Below are 27016 nucleotides of genomic sequence, written 5' to 3' on the forward strand. Positions count from 1 at the left end.
TTATATAAACAGACAAATTATAGAAATAAAAACAAGCTTCTTAAGATCTTTTAAATGTATTTACTGCAAAAAAAGTACAAAAAAAATATCCCCAAAATATCTTTAAATATAAAAAATAAGTTTGGAGCAAAATTTTGTTACGGCTTTTTTCAGATAATATGTCAAATACATTTTTCTTAACATTCTTAAAGTATCTAACACATTTTTAGGAGGTTTATGCTTAAAAGAAGAAAAAGTAAACAAAAAACTAAATAATTAGCCAATTTTCTGACGCAGTAAACTTCTCATTCGAAGGATGTTTAGATATTTTTACTTGAAAGCAAGACAAAAATACAGATCAAAATTCTTTAAAAAAAAATTCTGACAGAAAATTAGAAATGTATTTTACATCACATTCTTGGTTCAACGCAATATGACGTACAGAATCATAAAGGTCAAATGAATAAATAATCTAAGCGATAAAACTGAGAAGAAAAAAATTAACTCAGGCGTGCAGTAGTGGCAAAAGGAAAATTGAGATCTTCAATCTTTATTCAAATATTTGTAACATGTTGTTAAGATTTTATAATCATATTACGCAGTTGTGCTAGGAAACGATTGTTTTTTGTTTTGTTTTGTGATAACACAATGAAACATTGCCATAATTTTTGGCCAGGCTCTAATACAAATAAATTATGAACACTTGTAAAAACAAAAAAGAATGAAATATTAATAACTGATCATGTTGTAGTCAATGTATGCTTTTTCCTGTGAGATTTTTTGTTTCTATAGATTTTTTGCATAGTAAAATAAAACCTGTAGCTGTATTAACCAAGTTTTGCATAAAATATTACATAAAACATTTTCCTCATATTTTAATGGTTTAATCAAACTTGTCAAGTCATTAAAAACAAATACACCCTCCGGACATCACTCTCGGCCACTGTATGTGCACAGGAGCTTTCAAGACAATCTGATATTTATTGGACAATGGTTTAACTGTGTATTTGCCATATGTATGGACCTCTGTTATCATCTGAATCTTGGCAAGGTGTTTGAACCCGCCTCCTTCAATAAATAAACCTGTTGTACAAATCCTTCAGATGAATCCGTCACAAATAAGTACACACCTGTGAGAGACAACAGGGAGGGGCCACAGACTTCCTCAAAAGTGAATCTTTATTTTGTAAAAGGTGGGACAATAAGAGAAGGAATGGACACCATATACAGGTCAGAGTCAATCTCAGACTGACAGAGCGAGGAGAAAGACACCTTTTGACAAGAGCCGCTTAGAAAGGCCAGGATTCAGGATTGACTGCATCAGTACAACATCAAAGAGAGCTAATTAATGCAAGTAGGCATTGTCTGCTATGGCGTTTCTACGACAGTTTGCACTTCTTCTAGCATTACTGATAGTTTTCAGTACACCATGCAAGGTTGCAGCCTTAGAAGTAGATAGTGCTGAGGAAGGCCATAGCTATTCTTCAAAATCATCAGCCCCTGAAACCACAACCAATGATACTACGGGCATCACTACATTGCCTATTGTCATCTGGAAATGGCATCATGTAGAAACGCCATACCTGGTGGCCCTATGGATATTGACCTGCTGGCTCTGTAAATTAGGTAAGCCAAGCTCCATTACCACATTGATCTTTTTTCATCTACAATCTTAGTATATTACAAATAGCGAAAGAAAATAAGAATCCACCGTAATAATGTTTGTACATACGATTCGACTCTGAAGCTGACTAAGCAAAATCCAACTGGAGGAATGCAGGTTGAGTTAAGGTTTGCTTAAATGTTCGGTAAAGGGTGTTTTAAGGTGTACTTTGTGAACATTCTTTCCCGGATAATGCAGATATTTTTTCCACCCCATCTGGCAGTCTGAATTGTGATGTTGCCTGTTCACTGATTGAGTTTTTAATTCTGAAAATTTAGAAGGGAAATTTACTCCCACTGAATGCCATTACAGTACCACTGACAATCTTTATTGTCAAATGGGAATCAAATAGGTTATCTGATATCTGTAATATAGGATTACAGAGGAACTCTCAAGTTCCTTTACTTAAATAAAGCCCATACAATATGATAGCAAAAATCACAGTCTTTTTACGCCAGACCAGTCTCGACAAATACGAAGCAAGCATCTTTCTTTACTGATTTAATACTTTGATGCAATAACTAACATGAAATAACAATAAATAGCACTTTTACGGTTAGAGTTTATCTTTGTTAATGGTCCTTTCTACATAAATGAATACATTAACATTTCAAGTTATATAAAATAACATAGATATGAACAAATAATTTAACAAATATTTAAAAATGAATGTAAATCTAGATTAATGAATGGTATTAAACTTGTTGTTACACTTTATTTTGACATTCCACTTTAGGCATCCCACTACACTGTAAAAAAGTTGCTGCCATACATTTTTAAGTCCAACCAACTTAGATTAAGTCCTTTCAACTTAAATTAAACTGACTTACAAATTAGTTGAATGTTGTATAACTTAAAAAAATTATGTTAAAAGTTATTTAACCTATTTTGAGTCTATATTTTACTTACTGATCATATAATTTTTGACAGTGTAACTAACTTTGTCAACTAACTCTCATTAATTTGCAACATGTCAACTTTCATTAGAATTAGAGTATAGAGTTAGGGTTAGTATGTTTAAAGTGGACTATCAAAATAAAGTGTTTCCAAATTCGTAGTTTATTGTTAGTTCATGATACATAATGCATCAACCTTAATTTAAACCTTATTGTAAAGTTTTACCAAATCATTTCTTATAGCAGTGTATAACAGAAACTGATTGGAAATCAGTTCAATATTTACTGGTAGCACTTTATTTTACAGTCCTGTTTCGCACACTTATTGTAGTAATTACAATTTACTACTAGTCCTGAACCTACCCCCAAACCTAACCTTAACCCATGTTGTTACCTTATATTACTCAGTACTTTCTTGGTAAGTACACTGTAAGTACATTGAAAGTGCACGTACTGTAAAATTAAATGCAACCATATTATTTTATTAGAAAAAAAAGGGGTGAACAACAGCTTTTGTCTTTTGGTATGAATACACAATGAAACCAGCTAAAAGACACAATGGAGCATGTATTCTCATAGTAATGGGGAAGGCAGGGACATTTCTCGCCTAAAGTTTTTACAGCGTTTGCTCTCCTCCATCCTCTTCTCAGTTATCAGTCAATTTGTTTTTCTATTAAATGCTGCCACAAAGATAAAGCACAATGGATAAAAGATCACTGGCTTTTTTTTAAGGGATGCTTTCCTCTTATAAAAGCTAGACATATTTGGATGATTCAGAAGGTGGATTTCTCCAAACCGAACAGTTACTCAGATACTCAGGAATCAGTTTCAGACTGCCACTTAGAGGCTTCATGGAGAAACTGCAGATTAATGCACTCTAAAAAATGCTGGGTTGTTTCAACCCATGTTTGGGTCAAATATGGACAAACCAAATCGTTGGGTTTAAAAATTGAATTATAAAATGTAAACGGTTAGGTTTGTCCATATTTGACCCAAACATGGGTTGAAACAACCCAGCATTTTTTAAAGTGTAAATGGAATTCCCTGCCATTTACATTCATGTTTTTTACTAGAGTGATTGAGTTGTGTTGTACTTTTTTGGATGGACCCAGAAGCACGCAACACAAACAAAGCGCCACTAAGAGTGCAGTGCTCCACTGAATGGGTGTAAGATCAGGTGTAGAAGTAGGCGTAGGTGGTATTAAGGGATTTGAATGGCAGAGTTTGAATGGTCTTGTTGAAACATAACAAAGAACTTATTGGGTGAAGATTTTGCTTTTGGTACTGGCATAAAATGACAGCAAGTGACCAGAGATGTTCATGTGTGAAAAATGACAGATTTAAAAGGAGACCGAATGTACAAGAAATTAGCGAAAAAATACAAAGAGCACAGTGGTAAGGTTGGGTTTAAGGAGATGAGTCAAGTTTTGATGAGTCAAGATGCGAGATAGGCTGAATGATTTAGAGACAGAAAAAGGATTTAAAATTATCAACCACAAAACAACTTTTTTTACAATATGTGTGGTCTATATGTTTTTAGTACTTTCATCCAATAACAGAATAAACAGCTAAAGAAAAGACACCAATAAAAAGCACAACTAACTTACACTGATTTTGGCACCTGTAAAAAAGTAAAACCCTGTTTATCTTGTTTATGTCTTATAATAACTCACAGACAAAATAAATGATGACTAACTAACTTCAAATTAAAGTCTCATTTGTTAACATTGGTCAAAGGGTTAGTTTTTGGGTGAACTAACCCTTTAATGTATTAAATAACATTATCTAACAATGAACAAAACATCTTTGTTAATGTTAGTTGATAAAAATCCAACTGTTCATTGTTTGTACGTTTTAATAATATTAATAAATGTTGAAATTAACATTAACTAAGATTAATAAACGCTGTAGAATTATTGTTCATTTGTAGTTCATGTTAACTAAAGTAGTTAATTAATGTTATCTAATGAATGTAAAGTGTTACCAGTTTCACAAACTCAACTGCAAAATGTTTGCTGTTGAATGTAGGCCAATGATAGGGTTATATTAAATCATTTAAAAATAAAACAAACAATATATTGACTGGTCACATTTTTTTAAATGTCTTTTCAATAATTATTTTAATTTTTTTTGTTTCAGCAGATATTGATTTTTGTGATTAGCTCTTTGTGCATATCATGTAATAAATTAAGATTAAAATGTTTCATAAACGAACAGCGCTAATTCTAACTCACAACATAATGTTAAAGTCTGAAGGTGAGAGCTATCTGTATTCTTTGTGTTTCATGTCAACGTGACCTGCAGTTATACATTCATATTCTGCATGTGCAAAGATCCCATGTTCATAAACTCACAAAGACTCTGGTAATTGCCTGTTGGCAAGGAGCAAATAATTCAGATTTAGTTGCAGGACATGATCTGTAACACTGCATTGGCAATCATGGGCAAAGCTGGAGTGAACTACTCTCTGAGAAATTATAGTGTTGAAACAATACCTTACTGCTAGTTAATTATGTACTACATTAAATTATTAATGGCCCACCTGAAACTTTGACTTTCCTCAAAGGCACAGTGTTAGTTCAGCTTTAGTGCATGACGTTTAAAATAAGTCTGAGACTTTACATGAACACATTCCTCGGTTTTACAGACGAGGCTTAAGCCTAGTCCCAGACTAAATCTATCCATCATATAACTGCTCTACACTGCTCCCTTTAATAAAGGCCTTCTGAAGCGAAGTGGCGCGTTTGTGTAAGAAACATTTTTTCTTTAAAATGTATGTTTGAGCTGTTTTAACTGAAAGCAACTTGAACTGACAAATCATAAAATCAAGGTCGTAACCATGTCTTGAACATGGGGGGGACCAAAGTATTTTTTTAGGGGGAGAGGTGGTCTTTTTATTTAAAGGGATAGTTCACCCAAAAATAAAAATTAGCCCATGATTTACTCACCCTCAAGTCATCCTAGGTGTATATGACATTGTTTCAGACGTATAAAATCGTTATATTAAAAAAGCCCTGGGTCTTTCAAGCTTTATAATGGCAGTGACCTTTTGGTTAGTTTTTAAAGTCCATAAAAGTGCATCTATCCATTATAACTCTGGGGGTTAATAAAGGCCTTCTGAAACGAAGTGGCGTGTTTGTGTAAGAAAAATATCCATATTTAAAACTTTATAGACTAAAAAAACTAGCTTTCGGCGGTCAGCGGTACGCAAGTCGACTTGCGCTAATCCCCTGACGCGATATACAGGAGCATCGCAAGCTTTGACGCCTTTCGTGGGTAGGGGTGGGCAACAAACTCAAGCCCCTCTCCTCTTATAGAATCCTCCACCATTTCTCTTTAAAATCTTGTTTTATTTCTCGTCAACACATGACCGGTGTTTTTTTTTGCTCTATCCTCTGCGCTTCTGCATTCGTCTATACGCATGTGTCAAGGGTTCAAGGGTCACTCCTTCACCGTAAATCGACTTGCATTCCGCTGACAGCCGGAAGCTAGTTATTTTAGTCTGTAATGTTTAAATTTTTTTTATTTTTCTTCACAAATGCGCCACTTTGCTTCAGAAGGCCTTTATTAAAGGGAGCAGTGCGGAGCAGTTATATGATGGATAGATACACTTTTATGGACTTCAAAAATGAAGTAACTGCCATTATAAAGCTTGGAAGAGCCAGGACTTTTTTTGAATATAACTCCGATTGTAGGATGACTTGTAGGATGACCTAGGATGACTTGAGGGTGAGTAAATCATGGGCTAATTTTCATTTTTGGGTGAACTATCCCTTTAAAGAAATTAAATCATTAAAGGGATTTAAGGGAATAAAAAAAATAAGAATGGTAAAAGAAGGACTAATCCTGGACTAATTATAGCCTAAACTTTTTGCAAATAATATTTTATTTTAAAAATATGCACACATTCACTCTTGTTTGTATGTCTAATATGTCAAAAATGTTTCTTGTCTCGTTACATTCCATAATCATTTAAACGATAGCATATTTTCAATTCCAAATGGCGAAATTACCGGTACATTAAAAAAGTTGAGTAGTTTTCATCACTGTATGTTACTGTAGGTCGTTAAACATATCCATCGTAAAACAGTGGTCAAATATTAAAGGTCCCATTCCGCATGATCCCATTGTTCAAACTTTAGTTAGTGTGTAATGTTGCTGTTAGAGCATAAATAATACCTGTAAAATTATAAAGCTCAAAGTTCAATGCCAAGCGAGATATTTTATTTAACAGAAGTTCCCTTTCAAAGCCTACAGCGAACGGCTGGCTTGGACTACATCCTGGTACTTCCTGCTATAATTACGTCAGTAGAGCAGTAGAACAGACTAACCTCCGCCCACAAAGAAACGCGAAAACGCGCGGTCTTGTTGCTGTCCCATGTGGAGAAGCGGACGGTCGCATGGAGAAAAGGAACTGTTGCGTTGAGTGTGTTTATCGCCATGTCGTCGAGACGCTGTTATTTTCATCCAGGAGTCAAATCACCTTTGTTTGGCTTTCCCAGGGACGCTGTAGAGATTATTGAACGCATACATCTCTACGTTAAGAGGCGTGACCTTTCCAACATGCGCTAAGCTGCTGTCGAATCACAACACAGGAACTGCTGGCACGTGCGCTAAGCTGTGGTCGAATTACAACACGGTAAGCACTGGCACAATCAGAACTCGTTGCGTGTTTCTGAAGGAGGGACTTTATAGAACAGGGAAATCACCAGCCGTTTTTAGGACAGTGGAAACAGCGGTACACAGATAAGTACATTGTGTGAAAAATACTGTGTTTTTTTACACGCGAAACATGAACACATGTTATATTGCACACTGTAAACACAATCAAAGCTTCAAAAAAACACGAAGAACGGGACCTTTAAATGTTTAGCTACTTAAATCTTATCATGCACGCACTCTTTCACTGTAAAAAGTAAAAAAAGCGGCGCGTTGGAATCAAGCCTGCAGCGCTCCTGTCAGAAATTGAGGCTTCCGCTCCTCGATCGCCCCCTGGTGGTTGGTCCCAGTATAGCTCCTAAACCCCACCCCTCCATGTATTTGAATGGGCGCGAGACACACTAAACAATTCAATTACACTTCAAATAATTGTTTCCTAAAGATGGTTTCTGTCATTTTAGGCAGTTTTTATTACGATAATTACATTTCAAGTGTTCGTTTTTTAAATAAGTTTAGTTTTAGTGAGTTATTTGATGCTATAAAAACGGGGGGTGTGACGTCATGATTGACAGCTGAATTTGACGGCTTCTCTGAGTGAAGTTGTCACTGAGGCACTAACAGACTTTTTTCGGGATTTTTGGGAGGAGATTGGAGCTTTAGCTTTAATTTCTACATTTCCATAACTGTTTATTTCACACAAACATAATGAACTGTTCTGCATCTGCGAGAGTGTGGGCGGGCTTTTGATAATCGCGCCTCTACTTCCTGTTCTCTACTGCGCAACTCCAGTCCCGAGATCGCTACTGCGCAGACTCGGTCCCAAGATGTCAGCGCCGTGTGCGGGCCTATGAAAGCTTCAACTATGGTCAGCAGAAGTCAATGAAGTCGCGTCGTCCATATTTTTTTACGGTCTATGGTTGGAATTCACACTCGTCTTCCCGCCTTATTTGATCTGATTAGCCATCATTTTGACATTGACGAGCACCACTGTTAGCGCTCAGTCACATAGATATGCTCAGACAGACCAGCCTAAAAATGTAACTTTTTAAACAATCTGTCAACAAACAGGGGTGTGTTTCCCGTACAACGACCGCATTGACGCAAATCTGTCGTTCAACCACGTTAATGATGTGACGCAGGTGGTGGAGTAATAACTGCTTTTAATTAATTAGTTTGAGATCGAATTTATGCTAGATTTTTTGTTATATATTATGGACATGGCACCTGAGGACTAATTTTTCGCAGTTATTTTGCTTTATTTACAGATTCAATCATAGGCTCGTTCTTGCACGTCCGCACATGCGCACTCTTCAAAAACGGTGCTTGACAAACTAAAAGACGTAAATTATATTTCTATGCATTTGAAATAAAATATATCTTGCACTGAAAGTCAGCTTGCTTATTTTGCTCAAGATTAGGATTTATTAAGCCCACATGTCATGCAAACAAGAAACTATGCTTCTAACAACAGGTCGAGAGCTGTCGTTGCAACCACACAAGTTTGCGATGCTTTTTGCGAATGTTCGTTGGAACGAGGGTTTCAGGAAACACCGACTCGTTGAACTATTCTGATAACGACGGAACTTGCGACCATAGTTGGCTAACGATACTTTTGGGAAACGCACCCCAGAGCGGAACGTAAGGGAAAACAACACTAAGAAAATATTGGGGGAGACAATTTGGCCATTTCCAATTATAACCTACTGTATACTTGTCCCACTCAATGCCTATGGTGGTTACAGCCCTGCTTAAAATATGATAATGCCATTATGTTGTCTCAAGATAAGTGTTTTTTTTCTAAGCCATGTTTACAAAAGATACTAAAATGCCCTAATTGAACTAAGGCCTAATCCTGTCTTAATTTAAGCCCTGTCTGTGAAACCAGGCCACTGTTTTTCCATTACTGCAATAGTCTAAAGTTTAATGTCTATTTTTTTTACTTTACTTTTACACTAACACAACCAATACACACTTAAAATTAGTTTAAGAGCTGTTTTAACTGCATGTTGTCATTAATACTGTCTCTAAACTAATTAAATAATTGGTTCTCGTGTGGACAATTTATGTTAGAGTCTAGCTCGCAATATTCCCATTCTGTTCTGTCTTGTTCACCCCATCATTTCCTGCCGTCCACACAGTGACATAAAGGCAGTACCTACCTTTTTAATTATAAAAATCCTTGTTTACAGTTAATAATTGCATTTAATTCTTTGGGTATAAGAGAGGGTAACAGAGGACATTATGCCATTTAAAAAGATTAACGTGTCCCTTAGTTAAAGTGTGCATTGCAACAATCGCAGCATGCGTCAAAGAAGCAGCATAAATGTATTCATAATCACAGGGCATGATGTACCACGCTCATCGTACAGGTCGACAATGATTTGAGACATTGAGAAAGAACTGCATCAATCATTACTTCAGATTTCTATTTTAGTATTCACGATTGTTAAATCATTTTAGGCGCACTCGTAAAAAGTCAAGGTCACCCAAAGCATAATGGATGTGAACGTCCCCCTGAAGCTGTAACTTTCCTGACCATTTTTAACAATGGGTGTATTTAGTAGTTACAGAAATATATACAAGAGAGGGGTCAACAAAGTGCAGAACAATTTACTAGTTTAGGCCAGCTCAGTTTATTAAGCATTACAGCCTTTATTGCCCAATCACACAGTTGACAGGATTTAAACTATGTAACTACTCCAGACCCAAGAGTAAACACATATTCCACATAAAAATCTAATGGTCTGTAATTGTTGGTTGGCCAAACAATTGCAGGCTTTAAATACGTAACGGCTAAATGGACCATGATAATAACACGCATCAAAGTGAAATAATCCTGTTGCATAATAGCATTTATAAAACAATGCAAAGTACAGTAATTGTGGACATTCAAAAGCATAATCTCAATGAGATGAAAGCATGACGGGTCATGTCTGGCAGTGGCAAATCTTTTAAATGCTGTATACCAGTATGATCCCATAGGAAAGGACTCTCCATGTTTTTCCTATACCAATGTGATTAAATGGTAAGCAAATGGAGTGTTTTGAAAGTCTTCTGCTTCTCAGATTTTTCTCCTTCTCCAGTAATCTCCAGTCTCAACCAAAGGTGCAAAATCTATAAAATAAAGCTCAGATTCTCTAGATATTCCAAAGTTTGAGATTTCAGTATAAAATCATCAGGATTAAGATATGAGTGCAGCTCCATCTTAGGTGAAGTGACATGCTCTTTACAAGACACAAGCAATCTGATCAGAATGACAGACTGGTGCACAAGATAGAAAATATGTTTAGCCTCACTATATTAACTTACCTACCTTAAACATTGAGCAGGATGAGTGCGCAATTCACCTCTAACTTCCCATCCTGTGGAAGAAGATGAAACACCAATCAGTGGCACAGCTTAATTTTTAGCTCATTTTAAGTAACTGATCACATGAAACACAAAGTTCCGGTTTTGATTGTTTCAGTTGTTTATTGTTGATTTGACAAAGTGAGCGTAATATGCTTAAAATGTGTTTCTTCAACTTTTTGGCCCAGTGGACTTTTAGACCTTTTACTCGCTCACTAGTTTATTTAGTTTCTACTAACAATGACTCGCATCACATTTTGTAATTTTTCTATAAAAGATTTCCATCACATTGACATTTCAAGTACACTGGAAAGTATGTATTGAGTTTGATGAAATTCTGTGCTGGAAAAGACAATTTAAAAATGGCAGAATCCTAAGGTTAATTACAATTAATCATAAATACAGACCATTTAATAATATTTTCACACAATAGTTAAAGGGATAGTTCATTTTTGGATGAACTATCCCTTTAAGACTGAAAGTATATGATCAATAAGTTATGACTACTTATGTTCTTACATTGCTTACATTTTACTCATTAAGACATTTTTTAAGATCCAACTCATTTTTTAAGTCAGTTTATATGTAATTTAAGTTGAAATGACATAAATATCCAAGTTAATTTATACTTAATTTAAGGCAGCAACTTTTACACTGTGGGTTATATGTGATTCATATGAAAAATAAAACGTTGAAACGTGTATTACAAATATAAGTTGAAGAATCACTCAAATAAAGGTTTGGGTTTTATACAGCAAGGATACATTAAATTGATTAAAGTGACAGGTAAAATACATTTATGATGTTATCACATCAAAGAATCCTTCAAATAAAAATGTATCACAGTTCCCACAAAAATATTATGGAGCACAACACTGATAATAATATGGAATGTTTCTTCAGCAACAAATCAACATATTAGAATGATTTCTGAAGGATCATGTGACACTGAAGACTGGAGTCATTCAGCTTGTCATCATCTGTTTCTCTACCTCTTTTCTCTTTTCTAGTGTGTGAACTAAACCACAGTTTCACCAGTGTGATCCCAGAGAGTGGTCTTCTCATCATGATGGGCTTAATTTTGGGAGGAATCGTCTGGGGAGCAGACAAGGCACAGACTTTCAAACTGATCCCCGTCAATTTCTTCTACTACTTGCTGCCCCAGATCGTCTTGGATGCAAGTTACTGCATGCCAAACAAACTATTCTTCAGCAACCTGGGTGCCATTCTTGTCCATGCCATTATTGGAACGTGTTGGAATGCGGGCACAGTGGGCGTTGCTTTATGGGCTTGCTATGAAGGGGGTGCAATGGGTAAATCTAAGACTGAAACTAAAAGAATAAATTACATTTTAAAATATACAGAATAATAAATAAATTACAGAAATGATAAAATAAACTGTTATTTTAAATTGTAATAATAATAGTTTACAATATTACTGTTAACGGTATTTTTGATGAAATAAATGAATAAATGCAGCCTTAGTGAGAAGACATACAGTTGCAAGAAAAAGTATTTGAACCGTTTGCAGAATCTGTGAAAATGTGAATAATTTTTACATGTTATTTGTCCTGAATAAGATATTTGACATCATTTTTTTTTTTTTACATATAGTCCACAAGACAAAAAAATTGCTGAATTTATAAAAATGACCCCGTTGAAAAGTTTATGAACCCTTGATTCTTGATACTGTGTTTCAATGATCCACAGCGTTTTTGTTTTTATTTTGTGATGGTTGTTCTTGAGTCCCTTTTTTGTCCTGAGCAGTTAAACTGCCCAGTGTTCTTCAGAAAAATCCACCAGGACCTGCAAATTCTTCAGTTTTCCAGCATCTTTTGCATATTTGAACCCTTTCCAGCAGGGACTGTATGATTTTGAGATCCATCCTTTCACATTGAGGACAATTGAGGGACTCAAACACAACTGTTAAAAAAGGTTCAAACATTCATGGATGCTCCAGAAGGAAACACGATGAGCCGGGGGGTGAAAACTTTTTTGAATTTGAAGATCAAGGTTGCACTTAATTTGTCTTCCGGGAAACATGCAGGTATCTTCTATTGCTTCCGAAGGGCATTACTAAATGAATAAAATTAGATATTTAAACAAAATAAGAGAAATTTTGACATCTTTATCCTGTTCAAAAGTTTTCACCCCCCGGCTCTTAACGCATCAGTGAATGTTTGAATCTTTTTTAATAGTTGTGTTTGAGTCCCTCAATTGTCCTCAGTGTGAAAATATGGATCTTAAAATCATACAGTCACTGCTGGAGAGGGTTCAAATATGCAAAAGATGCTGGAAAATTGAAGAATTTGCAGGACCTGGAGAATTTTTCTGAAGAACATTTAACTGCTCAGGACAAAGAACAAGCATCACCAAACACAAAAATCACCGTGGATCATCCAGAGAACGACTCACAGTATTAAGATTCAAGGGTTCATAAACTTTGGAACGCCCCGTTTTATTCAACATTTGAATAAATTCAGCTTGTGGACTATATGTAAAAAATTTTTTATGTTAAATATCTCATTCAGGACAGTACTAAATAAAAAATACTGCATTTTGTATGATCTCTCTTATTTTGTTAAAATTATTCACATTTTCACAGATTCTTCAAGCCGTTCACTTACTGTTTTTTTGCAACTGTATATGAGAGAGAGTGACAATTAATAACCGAACAATTTGGCTAACCCTCAGGGAACTTGAACATCGGTGCTCTGCAGTTCCTGTTGTTTGGTGCTCTGATGTCCGCGGTGGACCCAGTGGCTGTGATTGCCGTGTTTGAGGAAGTACATGTGAATGAAGTGCTCTACATCCTGGTGTTTGGAGAGTCATTGCTCAATGATGGCGTCACAGTGGTGAGTCTTAGTTTTTCACAGCTTGACCTGTTCATTTACAAATTTAGACTATTTGATGGCTATTGCATCTAATATAATGCCTCTCTCTCGTTCTCTCCGTCACAGGTGCTTTATAATGTGTTTGATGCATTTGTGTCTCTGGGAGGCCCAAAGATCAATGCTGCAGAGATTATCAAAGGAATAGGTATGGACAAAGACCTTGGGATCCAAAACTCTTTGATCACTAGTGAAAATACGACTGTTTTCTGCTGTTCCGTAATGGATAACGGTAGATCTTGTCACAAATTGAGCCAATTGATGCAGTTATTTTAGGAACTAAAATGAGAAATGTTGCCTTGCCAACTATTTGAAATTTACGTTTTTTTATATTTCAGTGAATTTTTATTTTATTTCAAGTAATGAATGTTTTTTTATATTTTAGCTAATGATAATAACCCTGATAGAGCCCCTCACAACACACTTTTATGCTCTCCTAGTTTCGTTCTTTGTGGTGGCATTTGGAGGCTCGTTTCTTGGCGTTGTGTTTGCCGTTCTGATTTCCATGCTGACCAGGATCACCAAGAACGTCCAGGTCATCGAAGCCGGCTTCATCATTGTTCTTGGCTACCTGTCTTACTTGACGGCTGAGATGCTCTCCCTCTCTGCTATACTTTCGTAAGGAACACATTGTTTTCCTGATGAATGCAGATGAATAAAGTAAAGGAGCAAATGAATGAAAACAATTCCTAATAGGGTTTACAATAATTTGACTGTGGTTTTGTGCATACCAGGATCACTTTCTGTGGTGTCTGCTGTCAGAAGTATGTCAACGCCAACATGGATGAGAAATCGGTCACAACATTACGTTATTCCCTGAAGGTGTTGGCCAACGGCTCTGAGACAATGATCTTTGTCTTCCTGGGAGTTTCGGCCATTGATAAAAACATCTGGGTTTGGAACACTGGCTTCATTCTCCTCACAATACTCTTCATCATTGCATTCAGGTTCATGGGTGAGTCATAAATTCAACCCTGCCTAAAACTTTCCAAAGTCCAAAATTATCGTCCAAATACGGCCTCACGTTGTGTCAATCATGTTTACACACTGCCTCCGAAACTTTCGTATCATAAAAAAAATTCAGAATGGGATTGATTTTCTGCGTTTTCGTATCCGTAGTAAGCATTTTGAGAGGGGTATTGACAATTCAGAGCCACCGGATGACGAACACGAAAAAACGCACACGAAAAAATTTAGAACTCAGTGTGCAAAGAACTGTATTTTGATGAAAACTGACATTTTTAACTTCTTTTTTTGACAATTTTTATAAATCTTTTCATAAACAGGTGTTTTCTTCCTCAACTGGGTGTTGAATCAGACCCGACTGATTCCTATTGACATCACTGACCAGATTGTAATGAGCTACGGTGGTCTTCGAGGAGCAGTGGCATATGGTCTCGCAGCCACTTTAGATGAGAAAAAGATCCCAGAGAAGAATCTGATGCTTGGTACAACCCTTATTGTGGTGTATTTCACTGTCGTTCTTCAGGTACGTCCCTTCAACCACTTGTTCTGCACTGCAAAAAACGCTTTTCTTACTTAGTATTTTTGTCTTGTTTTCAGTCCAAATATAAAAAAAAATCTTACATTAAGAAGCATTTACTAGACCAGCAAAAGTTTTGTTTTGGGGGAAAATAACTCAAAATTAAGGAAGTTTTTGCTTAAAATAAGCAAAAAAATCTGCCAATGGGGTAAGCAAAATAATCTTGTTTTCTGTTTGAATTAAGATTATTTCCCCCCAAAATAAAACAAAAACTTTTGCTTGTCTAGTAAATGCTTCTTAATGTAAGATTTTTTTAGATATTTGGACTGAAAACAAGACAAAAATACTAAGTAATTTAAAGTAAAAAAGCATTTTTTGCAGTGTGACTGTTGAGAATGCATCCAGTATCATTGCCGTAACTTGAATTCACAAGGCCTGTAACAAAATTATAAAGTAGGCGTTTTGTGATGTTCCCAGTGGTCTCCATCTGGCAACGGAAATGGTTTAACTAACTTGACGTCATTGTGTGTGTTCTTTTTGTAGGGAATCACCATGAAACCATTTGTTCAATGGCTGAAGGTTAAAAAGGCAACTACGTCAGATCTGACACTCAATGGAAAAATAAACAACAGGGTAAGAAACTATAATGACAAATATTGTATCCCTCTACTGATCAGCATCTATAAAATAATAGACAGTGTAGGCTAAGAGAGTAGGGTAGGTTGACCAAATATGCTACACATTTAAAAGTAAATCCACACTGATAAGGGGGCATCTTCCCCATCCTACCCTATGGATATGAATTGGCCACGGTAATAGGCTATTGAATATCTCCATGGACTAAATAATAAATTAAAATGATAAATAAAAGAACTTCCATAATAATACTTCTCCCTTAAACCCCATTAAAATGTATTTTGTGGTCCGTCTTGTCATATTAATTGAGTGCTGTCACTATTATACTATTTTTACTTTCTACTCAAGTAATTTTTTTTCTTTGGAACATTTTTTCGTCACAACATTCCAGAGCATAATATTGTACTTTTTACTGGACTACGCTTCATATTGAATATCATTTAATACTTAATTACATTAAAAATGTAGTACTTGAAAAATGCAGTACAAAATGTAGTACTCAAGTATAAGTAATACAAAGTTTTACTTGAGTACAAAAGTACTAAATTTTTTATGTAATTATGTATTAAAGGTTTTAAAAAAAAGTATTTATGAAATGTAGTGCAGTAAAAAGTACGACATTTTGCTTTGGAATGTAGTGAAGTAAAAGTTTTCCAAAGAAAAAACGGTGATAAGGTACAAAAATAAAGATAGTAGAAAGTAATAAAAATACTTCACTACTGTCCGCCTCTGACGCTTCCTGGCCTTATAGTGCTTAGAAATTTTGTAAACTAAGTCTACTCTAGCTATACATAACAACACAATGTGTACAGTTTGTGTTATTATGTATAGCGTTTCTACAAATATGATTTAGTGCATGAAACATAAAAAAAAAATGAAGTATCATTGTGTATGTCTCTCTAGACTTTTGAGCACATACTAACAGCAATGGAGGACATCTGTGGCAAAATGGGAGATAACTGGTGGACCAGACAGTGAGCATTTCACTTTATAATATATATAATTTACATTTAAGCACTTTTACTCAGTATTTTTTATTTTTCTTAGTTGGAACCATTTTGAAGAAAAGTATGTCTGCTGGCTATTAATGACGAGCGATGCTAGAAAGAAAAATGACAAAATCCTTAGTGCCTTCCACAAACTCAATATTGAGGACGCCAAAAACTATGTCACTGAGGTGAGAGCAAAACTATTAATTCAGCATATACCATCAATTGTATTGTAATGTTTTGTTTACTTGCTGAATGTTCTGTTTCCGTTTTTAGTACTGTTCTAACGACACATATCTTTATACAGTATTATTTTATCAGCTACGGAATGATATTTAGAAGGTGCGCAATATTTTTTTTTCACATTTAGGGTGAAGACAAAGGTTCTTTGGCTTTCATTCGTAATGATGACAATGCCTTTGTAGACTTCAAGAAGAAGCTTGCATTAGAGTATGCAGATATTATTCCTGATATCATGGCTGACATGTCAGAATATGATTTTGACATTGACAATGTTCCAGTGTCCTCTGTCATGTAAGTATTCAACTTTCCCAACTCATTGATATTGCTGCATATTTAGTAGGCTCTTGAATACAGTTCCTCTAAGTAAAGAAAAGTGCAAAAGTGTTATGAGTTGAAAACTGCACAAATATCTAGATGGCTAAATGTGTTATGCTTCTTTCAATCCAGGAAGAAGCCGATTCCATCTGTATCACTGGATATCCACGAGCAAGACAGGAAGAGCATGCCTGGTGACCTCAATGCCCATCATCTACTAGAGCAGCACCTGTACAAGAGCAGAAGATATGTAAGAATTGTCCTGCTCACACAACTTGATTCCCTTTTTTACATGGAGTATTGTTTGCTTATCAATATTTGGATCGATATGTCTAAATAAATATATATCAATATGTCAAACTCATCCGAATCTCATTCCATCCAAATCAATCCATTTCTTCTGTTTCCGAGCAGAACCGTCCCACGTACAGTCGCAGTCACTATAAGGCCTCAGAGAATCCAGACGAAATGCAGGAGATCTTTCAGAGAACCATGAGAAGCCGTCTTGAGTCCTTCAAATCAGCTAAGATGGGTGTCAGTCATGCTAAGAAACTCTCCAAACATCCCAAGAAGGATTCGACATATAAGGTATTATTAGACTTTAATGTCCTGCTGTCTGCCTTTGAAATAGAGTTCAATGTAGGTGTTTTTGGGGAGATAAAAAAAACAACAACCAAGTAACATGCTAAAATGCTTTAAAATTGTATGTTAAATACAGAAAAACAGGTTTAAAAATGTGTGGTCTTATTATTTTTGTTGTATTATAATTGTATTTTTTAGCCTAATGGAAAGCCAGCGGACCCGAACAGAACCCATCCATATGGAGATGAAGGTATATTTCTATATTTGATATTTAGCTATTACTTAAACATCACTCTTTAGATTTAGCTTTTAGCTTACTTATGGAAGTATGATTATTTTAGTATTAATATTGATGAAAGTGATTTTGTTTTGTCCAATCAGATTTTGAGTTTTCTGCAGACAGCGCCTCTAGCAGTGACATTGCTGGTCATTTCCACAGGAGAAGCACAAACACACAAGGTAAGAATAATTTTGTGTAGCAAATGTCATATTATGACGGCACGGTGGCTCAGTGGGTAACACTGTTGCTTGTTAAATGACATCTGGACTTAATTAGATCATGCTCTTGGGCACAATAAGCAACCTAACATTCAGTACAGTGTGAGTGTGGGTGTGGGTTGTCAGTGTGGGTTTTCTCTGGGTGCTCACACAGTCCAAAGACACGCAGGTTAGGTGGATTAAATATGTCACTTTGACCATAGGAGTGTGTGTGAGTGTGGGTTAGATGCATTCTCAGTGCTGGATTGCATCATGAAGGGCATCTGGTGTACAACCAGTGCCAAATCCAGTGGGTGTGTGTGGATAATTCCGATAAAGCGGACCCTGTAAAATAAAGTGGGACTAACGCTTGAAGAAGTAAAAAAAATATATATATAATAATAATAATAATATACACACACACACTGCCGTTTGGGATTGGTAAGATTTTTAATGTTTTAAAAATAAGTCTCTTCTGCTCACCAAGGTTGCATTTATTTAATAAAAAATGCAAAACAGTAATATTGTGAAATATTATTACTATTTAAAATAACTTTTTTTCTGTTTAATTATATTCTAAAATGTAATCCCTGTGATGCAAAGCTGAATTTTCAGCATCATTACTCCAGTCTTAGGTGTCACATGATCCTTCAGAAATCATTCTAAAACGCTGATTTGCTGCTCAAGAAACATTTATTATTATTATTATCAATGTTGAAAGCAGTTATTTTTCAGGATTCTTAGAATGAATAGAAAGCCTAAAGAACAGCATTTATCTTAAATAGAAAGCTTTTGTAACATTATACACTACCGTTCAAAGGTTTCGGGTAAGTAAGAACTTTTTTGTGGGAAATAAATGAATACTTTTATTCAGCAAGGTACATTAAATTGATCAAAAGTGACAGTATATACATTTATAATGCTGAAAAAGCTTTATATTTCAGATAAATGCTGTTCTTTTGAACTTTCTATTCATCAAAGAATCCTGGAAAAATTGAATCGAATAATCAGAAATGTTTCTTGAGCGGCAAATCTTATTAGAATGATTTCTAAAGGATCATGTGACACTGACGATTGTGATGCTGAAAATTCAGCTTTGCATCACAAGAATAAATTACATTTTAAAATATATTCAAATAAAAAACAGTTCTTTTAAATTGTGATAATATTTCACAATATTACTGTTTGTTTCGTATTTTTAATTAAATAAATGCAGCCTCGAGGAGCATAAGAGACTTCTTTTAAAAACATAAAAAAACGTACTGATCCCAAACTTTTGAACAGCCTTGTATATGTATGTGTATTATATTTAACAAATATAAACTCACATAAAGTTTGCAAGCGAGTTGAAAAAAAAAACTATTGTTAGAGGGTTGTTTCTATGGTGTCTCATTTCAACACCATAATTACTCTAATTACTGCAGGTGGTGTAGATAATCCAGCATTCATACCCGAGATGAACACCTCTGCACCCATGCGAAACCCACCCTGGCAAACAGAGACCGGGAACAACATGGCTGTGGCACCTTCCCAGAGAGCTCAGGGACGACTGCCCTGGACGCCCACCAACCTGAGACATCTAGCACCGCTGAGAATGAGTACCCCCTCCACAGACTCCTTCGCGATGGCTGATACTTCAGTTGATGAGGAGGGAACTGAGGAAAAGCCCGGAAAACATAATACTAGATTGTAATCTGATATATTTCCATCCACCAATATTAACCTGCCAAAAATGAGATTAGGTTAATCCTTTCATTTTAGGCTGTTATTATGTCATGAGCCCAGAGATTAGGGAATCAAAGTGTTGAATTATAGCATTCCTCATATATCTTTAATATATATTTATACGCAGCAGTAGCTAAAGCAAGTGACTTGAAGTCATGCTGCTATGGTTTTGTACTCTGAAATGTTTTACCTAGTTATATATTTAAAAAAAAAACATGAAGGGAAGAGAATAAATATGGATTTAGATGAGAAATTGTCATTGAAGTACTTCTGTTAGTGGTTATGGAATGTTCTTGAGAGTTCTTTATACAAGCCCACATTGTTGTGGAAGCTATTATGGCACTTTATCTTACTGACACAATGCTAGAAAATTAGCAAAGCGTTCCTTCAACGTGAAACTCATAATACAAAACCATTATACCCTTATACATATTTTGTCAGAGTGCCAAATCAGAACTGAGTAGCAAATGCCTATCTGTTCTATATTTAGGTACGTCTTGACATTTTTGGACCTTGGACAGGTTGGTCTATATATAATGTTAAATTCAGCATGTTGTATATTATTTATTATGGTCATTCTGTGGGTGCTTCTTTGTAGTATCACAATATCTGTTTCTGCATTTCTATCTTACAATGATTTGTTTTTGATTTTTACTCCAAGCTATTAATGTTTTATTAGTGGAATGAAGACCATTACAATGAAAGTCATTAAAAATAATAGTTTAACAGTCACTTATTTATGTATGAATTTTTGTGCTTTATGAGAACTGGTGAAATCTGTAACTTGAAATCAGTTATCTTATAAAACTTGCATCTGCACGGTAACTCAAATGTTGTTTGAGGAGTTTGACTAAATTGTTGCAATTGAGCAAATAAGAATGTGCAAAGAGCACAAAAACAAAATGATTATCAATCCCTTGCATTTAAAGCTGATTATCAATATTATATTCATCATATATTATTTATATATTCTGTTATGATTGATATCAGAAGAGATTTGTGAAAATGTTTAAGTAATGGTTCAATGTAGCAGTTTTGAAACAGTGCTTAATATTAATATTATTATTATGTGTACATTGCGGAAAGCATGTTTTGTAAATCATTACACTGAAAAGAAATGTAAAAATCACAGAGCAGGAATTGAACAAACACACAAAACACCCATAAACCCTTAAAACAGAACAATTTCCCATAAACCCTCACTTATTAACACACAGCAAGACATAAAGGAACATATAAACTAAGCAACAAAACTACTATATTTACTCAATTTACAGCAACTATAAAAGTGGAGTGTCAATGACCTTTGTAGATATAACAATCATATAATAATAATATTTTTGTTTAAATTATTATTATTTTTTTTGCTAAGCACTTCACTTTCAATAGGATACCAATGGGGAGTTGTTTTGCCTTTAGCCTTTCCACTTATTTTTCAGTTCAGTAAGTACAGCTGTCATCTCAGGATCTACGATTAAAGCCATCACGCACGCATGGGTACAAGCCGTACCGTTCACTTCCTTTTTACGTCACATTCAGACAGGGCCAAATAAAGTAACAGTTTAACTCAAAATGTGTGGAAACTTTTTTTTTTAAACTGTTGTATATGTAAACTAAAACCATCGTAAGTCAGCAATATGATTTCACAAAACAGGATGGTTTAACATTCTTATAAATATTAAATTGATTTTGTAAATCTATACATGAGGGAATACTTTTTTTTTTTTTTTTAAATAAGTCTGTCATCATTTACTCACCCTCATTTTGATCCAAACACGTTTGACTTTCTTTCTTCTGTGGAACACAAAGGGAGATATTTAGCAGAACACCCAAGCTGCTCTATTCCATATACAGGTGAATGGTGACAGGAATTGAGAAAGAAAATCATACAGGTTTAGAATGACATGAGGGTGAGTAAACAGTAGTGTTGGGTTCGAGTCCACCTTAGTTGAGTCCAACGAGTCTTTAACCAATCAAATCAGAGTTAAGTCCGAGTCCAACTAAACAATAATGTAAAAAACAACAACAACGTCAATTTTAAATGTAACATAAGCAAACAAACCTCTATTGCATCTTGCCATTTAATTTTTTTCCACATCGTATCATAATTAATATCCTGCTCAGCAAACTTAAAGTTATGTAATAATAATGTTATGACTTGTTTTGAATGATAATGGCATTCCCTGTGTATAAAGGGAATATACATTAATATACATATACAGTAATTTCCATAACTCAGGGCCAACTCAAAACTGTTTCATTTTTTTAATGCATTTATGATTAACAAAATACATTTTTGGACTTTTATTGTATGGATATATTGTTTTCAAGTTGATGAATATTTTGATAGGGCCCTGTCTGCCTATATACAATAATTGCTGTATATTTCCATATTTGCCATGGTAAAAAGCTATAGTAATAATATAGCCTATATGAAAAACACTATATGAAAGATTTTTTATTGTTGTTTTTGAATTTTTACCCATGTAAACTACTGCTTCAAAGATGTTAGAAACATAATTTTTCTTTCAAACTAGAAGCTGCCACCATGTTTTAAAATAAATTATTTTTTTACAACAGCAAAAACTAATACTAGCCTAATGTAAGTAAAAAGTTCTGAACACATGTAAACCGTCTAACAGTATATTACAAGAAAAAGGACAAATAAACATATTAATCAAAAATACAAATGAAATAAACCGTTTTCATAGATCTATACTGTCACAAACACGCCAGGCTCCACCTTCACCCAATCACAGTGCACTTCCACTCCGGAGTACTGATCACGCACACCTGCACCACATCAGCACGGCAATCACCTCCAGCACAAAAGACACTCTTTCACACTCGGTCTTCATCCGGTCTCGTTTGCAATAAGACTTACCTGAATGCTTACCTCTAGGACTGCCAAACCTACCTACCTGTGTCCAGTGTTGTCTCCAAGTCTCCCTCGTTGCCTCCTCGTCTCCTGTGAAGTCCTCTCCGCTCCTGTCAGTGTCCAGTCTGTTTCCATCTGCAAGTATAAGGACATTATCACTCAGTCATCCACTTCAGTATCCTGGCACTTCCACGTTCACTCACCTGCACTGCCGATACCTCATCTGGTTGTTCAATAAAAACATCCGTCCAGTGGACTCCGCCTCCTGTCTCCAGTCCAGAGTGGACTCCGCCTCCTGTCTCCTGTCCAGAGGTGACTCCGCCTCCTGTCTCCTGTCCAGAGTGGACTCCGCCTCCTGTCTCCTGTCCAGAGTGGACTCCACCTCATGTCCAGAGTGGACTCCGCCTCCTGTCTCCAGTCCAGAGTGGACTCCGCCTCCTGTCTCCAGTCCAGAGTGGACTCCGCCTCCTGTCTCCTGTCCAGTGTGGACTCCGCCTCCTGTCTCCAGTCCAGAGTGGACTCCGCCTCCTGTCTCCAGTCCAGAGTGGACTCCACCTCATGTCCAGAGTGGACTCCGCCTCCTGTCTCCAGTCCAGAGTGGACTCCGCCTCCTGTCCAGAGTGGACTCCGCCTCCTGTCTCCTGTCTCCTGTCCAGAGTGGACTCCGCCTCCAGTCTCCTGTCCAGAGTGGACTCCGCCTCCTGTCTCTAGTCCAGAGTGGACTCCGCCTCCTGTCTCCTGTCCAGAGTGGACTCTGCCTCCTGTCTCCAGTCCAGAGTGGACTCCACCTCCTGTCCAGAGTGGACTCCGCCTCCGGTCTCCAGTCCAGAGTGGACGCCGCCTCCTGTCTCCTGTCCAGAGTGGACGCCGCCTCCTGTCTCCTGTCCAGAGTGGACTCCGCCTCCTGTCTCCAGTCCAGAGTGGACTCCGCCTCCTGTCTCCAGTCCAGAGTGGACTCCGCCTCCTGTCTCCTGTCCAGAGTGGACTCCGCCTCCTGTCTCCAGTCCAGGGTGGACACCGCCTCCGGTCTCCCAAGAAAATTTTGGAAAGGGGCTACCTCTCCATGGAGGCCAACCCTGAAGGGTCCGAACTGCCATGGACACTTGAACTCTCTGAGCCGCCATGGTCCCCTGAACTCCCTGTGTCGCCATGCCCCCATGATCTCCCTAAACCACCATGGGCCCCTGAACTCCCTGAACCGCCATGGCCCCCTGAACACCCTGAACCGCCATGGCCCCCTGAACACCCTGAACCGCCATGGCCCCCTGAACACCCTGAACCGCCATGGACCCCTGAACTCCCTGAACCGCCATGGACCCCTGAACTCCCTGGACCGCCATGGACCCCTGAACTCCCTGAACCGCCATGGACCCCAGAACTCCCTGAACCGCCATGGACCCCTGAACTCCCTGGACCGCCATGGACCCCTGAACTCCCTGAACCGCCATGGACCCCTGAACTCCCTGAACCGCCATGGACCCCTGAACTTCCTGAACCGCCATGGACCCCTGAACTCCCTGAACCGCCATGGACCCCTGAACTCCCTGAACCGCCATGGACCCCTGAACTCCCTGAACCGCCATGGACCCCTGAACTCCCTGGACCGCCATGGACCCCTGAACTTCCTGAACCGCTATGGACCCCTGAACTTCCTGAACCGCCATAGACCCCTGAACTTCCTGAACCGCCATGGCCCCCTGAACCGCCATGGACCCCTGAACATCCTGGACCGCCATGGACCCCTGAACTCCATGAACCGCCATGGACCCCTGAACTCCCTGGACCTCCATGGACCCCTGAACTCCATGAACCCCCATGGACCCCAGAACTCCCTGAACCGCCATGGACCCTTGAACTTCCTGAACCGCCATGGTCTCCAGAGCTCCCGGCGCCTCCGTGGTCTCCTGAGCACGGGTACCACCCTGGAGGCTTCCATGCCAGTCAGGAGCACCCGGATCATCAGCCGTTGTTCCCCAAGGACTCCAGGGTGCCCGCCCCCCCTCCCCGGTTGGTCTTTCTACGGCATGAGGACGTGCCTACCGGGAGGGGGGAGTAATGTCACATGTTTAGTCTGTTTCAGTTGTGTTTTTGCATATGTCACAAATTCCTTTGTTCTGTTTCCCGCCACTTGTTTGTTTCCATGGTTACCGTCATTATGAGTTTGGCTGTGTTTAGTTAATTATCTAATTTCTGTTTGCTATTTAAGTTCCTCCCTGTTCCTTCATTCTTTGTCCGGTAACCGTTATGTTAGAGTGTCACCAGTATTGTTCTTCCGTGTTCCTCTTCCGTGTGTTCCTGAGAGTTTATATTAAAGTTTATGTTCAATTCGCGATCTTCTGATTCTTCAGTTTGTTCCTGCGCGACACACAGTGACTAACAGTGACTAACTAATTCTTCACTGTATATGCATTAAATATAAATGATTATTATTAAAGTTATTTAGTCAAGAGCAGTGAGCCATTCTCTCTTTTTCTTTTGTTGTTTGATTATTTGATTAAGGAAGGACACAGAAGACAGCAGGTTTATTAGGCTACTGTCACTTTAAGATCTAATGCACGGGTCCAATATACTGACACATCTGAGTTTCTCCAAACTATACCTTTACATAATTGACTGTGTCAGACATAACTGTGTGTGTATGTAACCCGTTTAACCCCAAAAATGTTCTTGCAAATTGAGTACATGCATTTTACTCCTTAGACCTCCCTAACACACTTTAGTGCCCTCTTTGATTTTATGTTGGTTAAGTTAGTGAAATATTAGGTTTTATATAATTAAGTTTAGTTTTCATCTCTGTTTTTTGTGTTTATTTTAATCTTATATCTGTTATGTAACAGTTGAGATAGTTCTTTAATGCTGATCTAACCAGCAGAAAACACGAGCCGGGTTTAAATCCCAGTTGCGCATGTGGCGCATGTTGTCACAGTGCGTTACAACGTGCCCCTATTTGAACTATGCTATTCTATTCTCTACTTTTATTAATTCTATTGAGAAACCATGAGTAAAAGGTGAATAACGACTGAGAGTCAATGTTCAGAAGTTATTAATTATTATTTTGTTTTTAATTAACTATGCTATTTATCTGTTTTGCAGTGTGTTTGTTGTCAAACTCAAAAATGTGTATATTTTTAATGATTAAAAAAATGGCATTATTTTATTTGAAAAAGTTAATTATATTTTGACAAAATATTTTAGTTTGTCTTGGATTTTTTGGTTGTTGTTGATTATATCAGGTAGCATTTTAAGCTGTCGTTTGGTCATTGTGCCCCTCACATGTTACAATGTACCCCACCTATGGGGCATGTTGTCACATTTCACTTCCATTCTTTCGGGGTAAATCAAGAAAAAGTATACACTGTATTAATGAAACAAAACCACATAATTGTACTAGACATGTGGGAAATTACTGTGGGAAAAAAGAAATACTCCCAAGTGGATTTACACAGAAAGTGAGAAAGTCAAAAAGCGTTAGTTCCCCACTCTCCTCTACTCGGTTGAACTCGGGAAACGCTCGAGTCCTCAAGTCCGAGTAAATACCAAGCAGGAGGTCTGTGCAACAAAAGAAGCCCAAAAATAGCTCAATGCAATTTTCCACCATCGGGTGGCCGAATTCTCCAGTGGATTTGTGCGTTTGGTGTTGTGGGGGTGTTTGAGCGCCGAAATCGTTCATATGACGGTGGAATTAAACCCGCGGGAAATTCCAAGTCCGCGGAAAGTTGGAGCCCACTGGAGTCGGACTCGAGTCTTGAGTTCGAGTAGCCTACCTCGACTAGTAAACAATGACCTATTTTTTTTTATTTCTGGCGGAACAGTCACTTAAATTAGTCTAAATTACGATATCTATTTTTTGTTTCTGTAAGTTTGCAAGTAGGCTACACAACAACATTCACTTCAAATAGTTGTAGGCTTATTACATGTATTTTAGAAAGTCTCACAATGCAATTTTCAATGAACATGGTGTCTGGACAGAATATTTGTACCAAAATGTGCGCTAAAAGTTTTCAACATAACAATGCAGCAGTGCGGTCTGTTAAAGTTGGCTGAACACTAACCAGTGTGAAACTTTTCAATCATCAAAAACGTGACACAGTAACAGTCCAGTGACGTAGAATCTCAGCCCCTTTCTATGTAACAAATTAAAGGCTGACTAGAGGTTTCAGCACTACTCTTATTACGCTCTTACACTACCTAAATTGAACCATTGCTCTCACCAGGACCACACACACAGAAGGACAACGTATGCAAACAATAG

General features: G+C 37.2%; 2 protein-coding genes across 2 annotated transcripts in view; both read left to right on the plus strand.

The window, feature by feature from the left end:
- LOC307133598 (craniofacial development protein 2-like) overlaps positions 1–27016 on the plus strand; it is a 1416430-nt gene that overhangs the window by 108565 nt on the left and 1280849 nt on the right. The window lies entirely within an intron of this gene.
- Positions 1175–27016, plus strand: part of LOC307134182 (uncharacterized protein) — a gene marked incomplete at its 3' end in the record, with an annotated part of 42708 nt that continues 16866 nt past the window's right edge. The window contains exons 1-18 of the mRNA XM_079829716.1: positions 1175–1605; positions 11556–11858; positions 13240–13400; positions 13506–13584; positions 13877–14054; positions 14171–14391; positions 14723–14925; positions 15463–15552; positions 16459–16529; positions 16603–16732; positions 16915–17078; positions 17235–17352; positions 17517–17690; positions 17883–17934; positions 18066–18143; positions 19586–19850; positions 22789–22939; positions 23769–24704. Coding sequence (XP_079685842.1) covers positions 1350–1605; positions 11556–11858; positions 13240–13400; positions 13506–13584; positions 13877–14054; positions 14171–14391; positions 14723–14925; positions 15463–15552; positions 16459–16529; positions 16603–16732; positions 16915–17078; positions 17235–17352; positions 17517–17690; positions 17883–17934; positions 18066–18143; positions 19586–19850; positions 22789–22939; positions 23769–24704 — 3630 coding nt within the window. The 5' untranslated portion in view covers positions 1175–1349. The remainder of the gene's footprint in view (positions 1606–11555; positions 11859–13239; positions 13401–13505; positions 13585–13876; positions 14055–14170; positions 14392–14722; positions 14926–15462; positions 15553–16458; positions 16530–16602; positions 16733–16914; positions 17079–17234; positions 17353–17516; positions 17691–17882; positions 17935–18065; positions 18144–19585; positions 19851–22788; positions 22940–23768; positions 24705–27016) is intronic.

This window comes from Gobio gobio (genome assembly GCF_949357685.1).
Source record: "Gobio gobio genome assembly, chromosome: 11".
NCBI classification, from domain to species: domain Eukaryota; kingdom Metazoa; phylum Chordata; class Actinopteri; order Cypriniformes; family Gobionidae; genus Gobio; species Gobio gobio.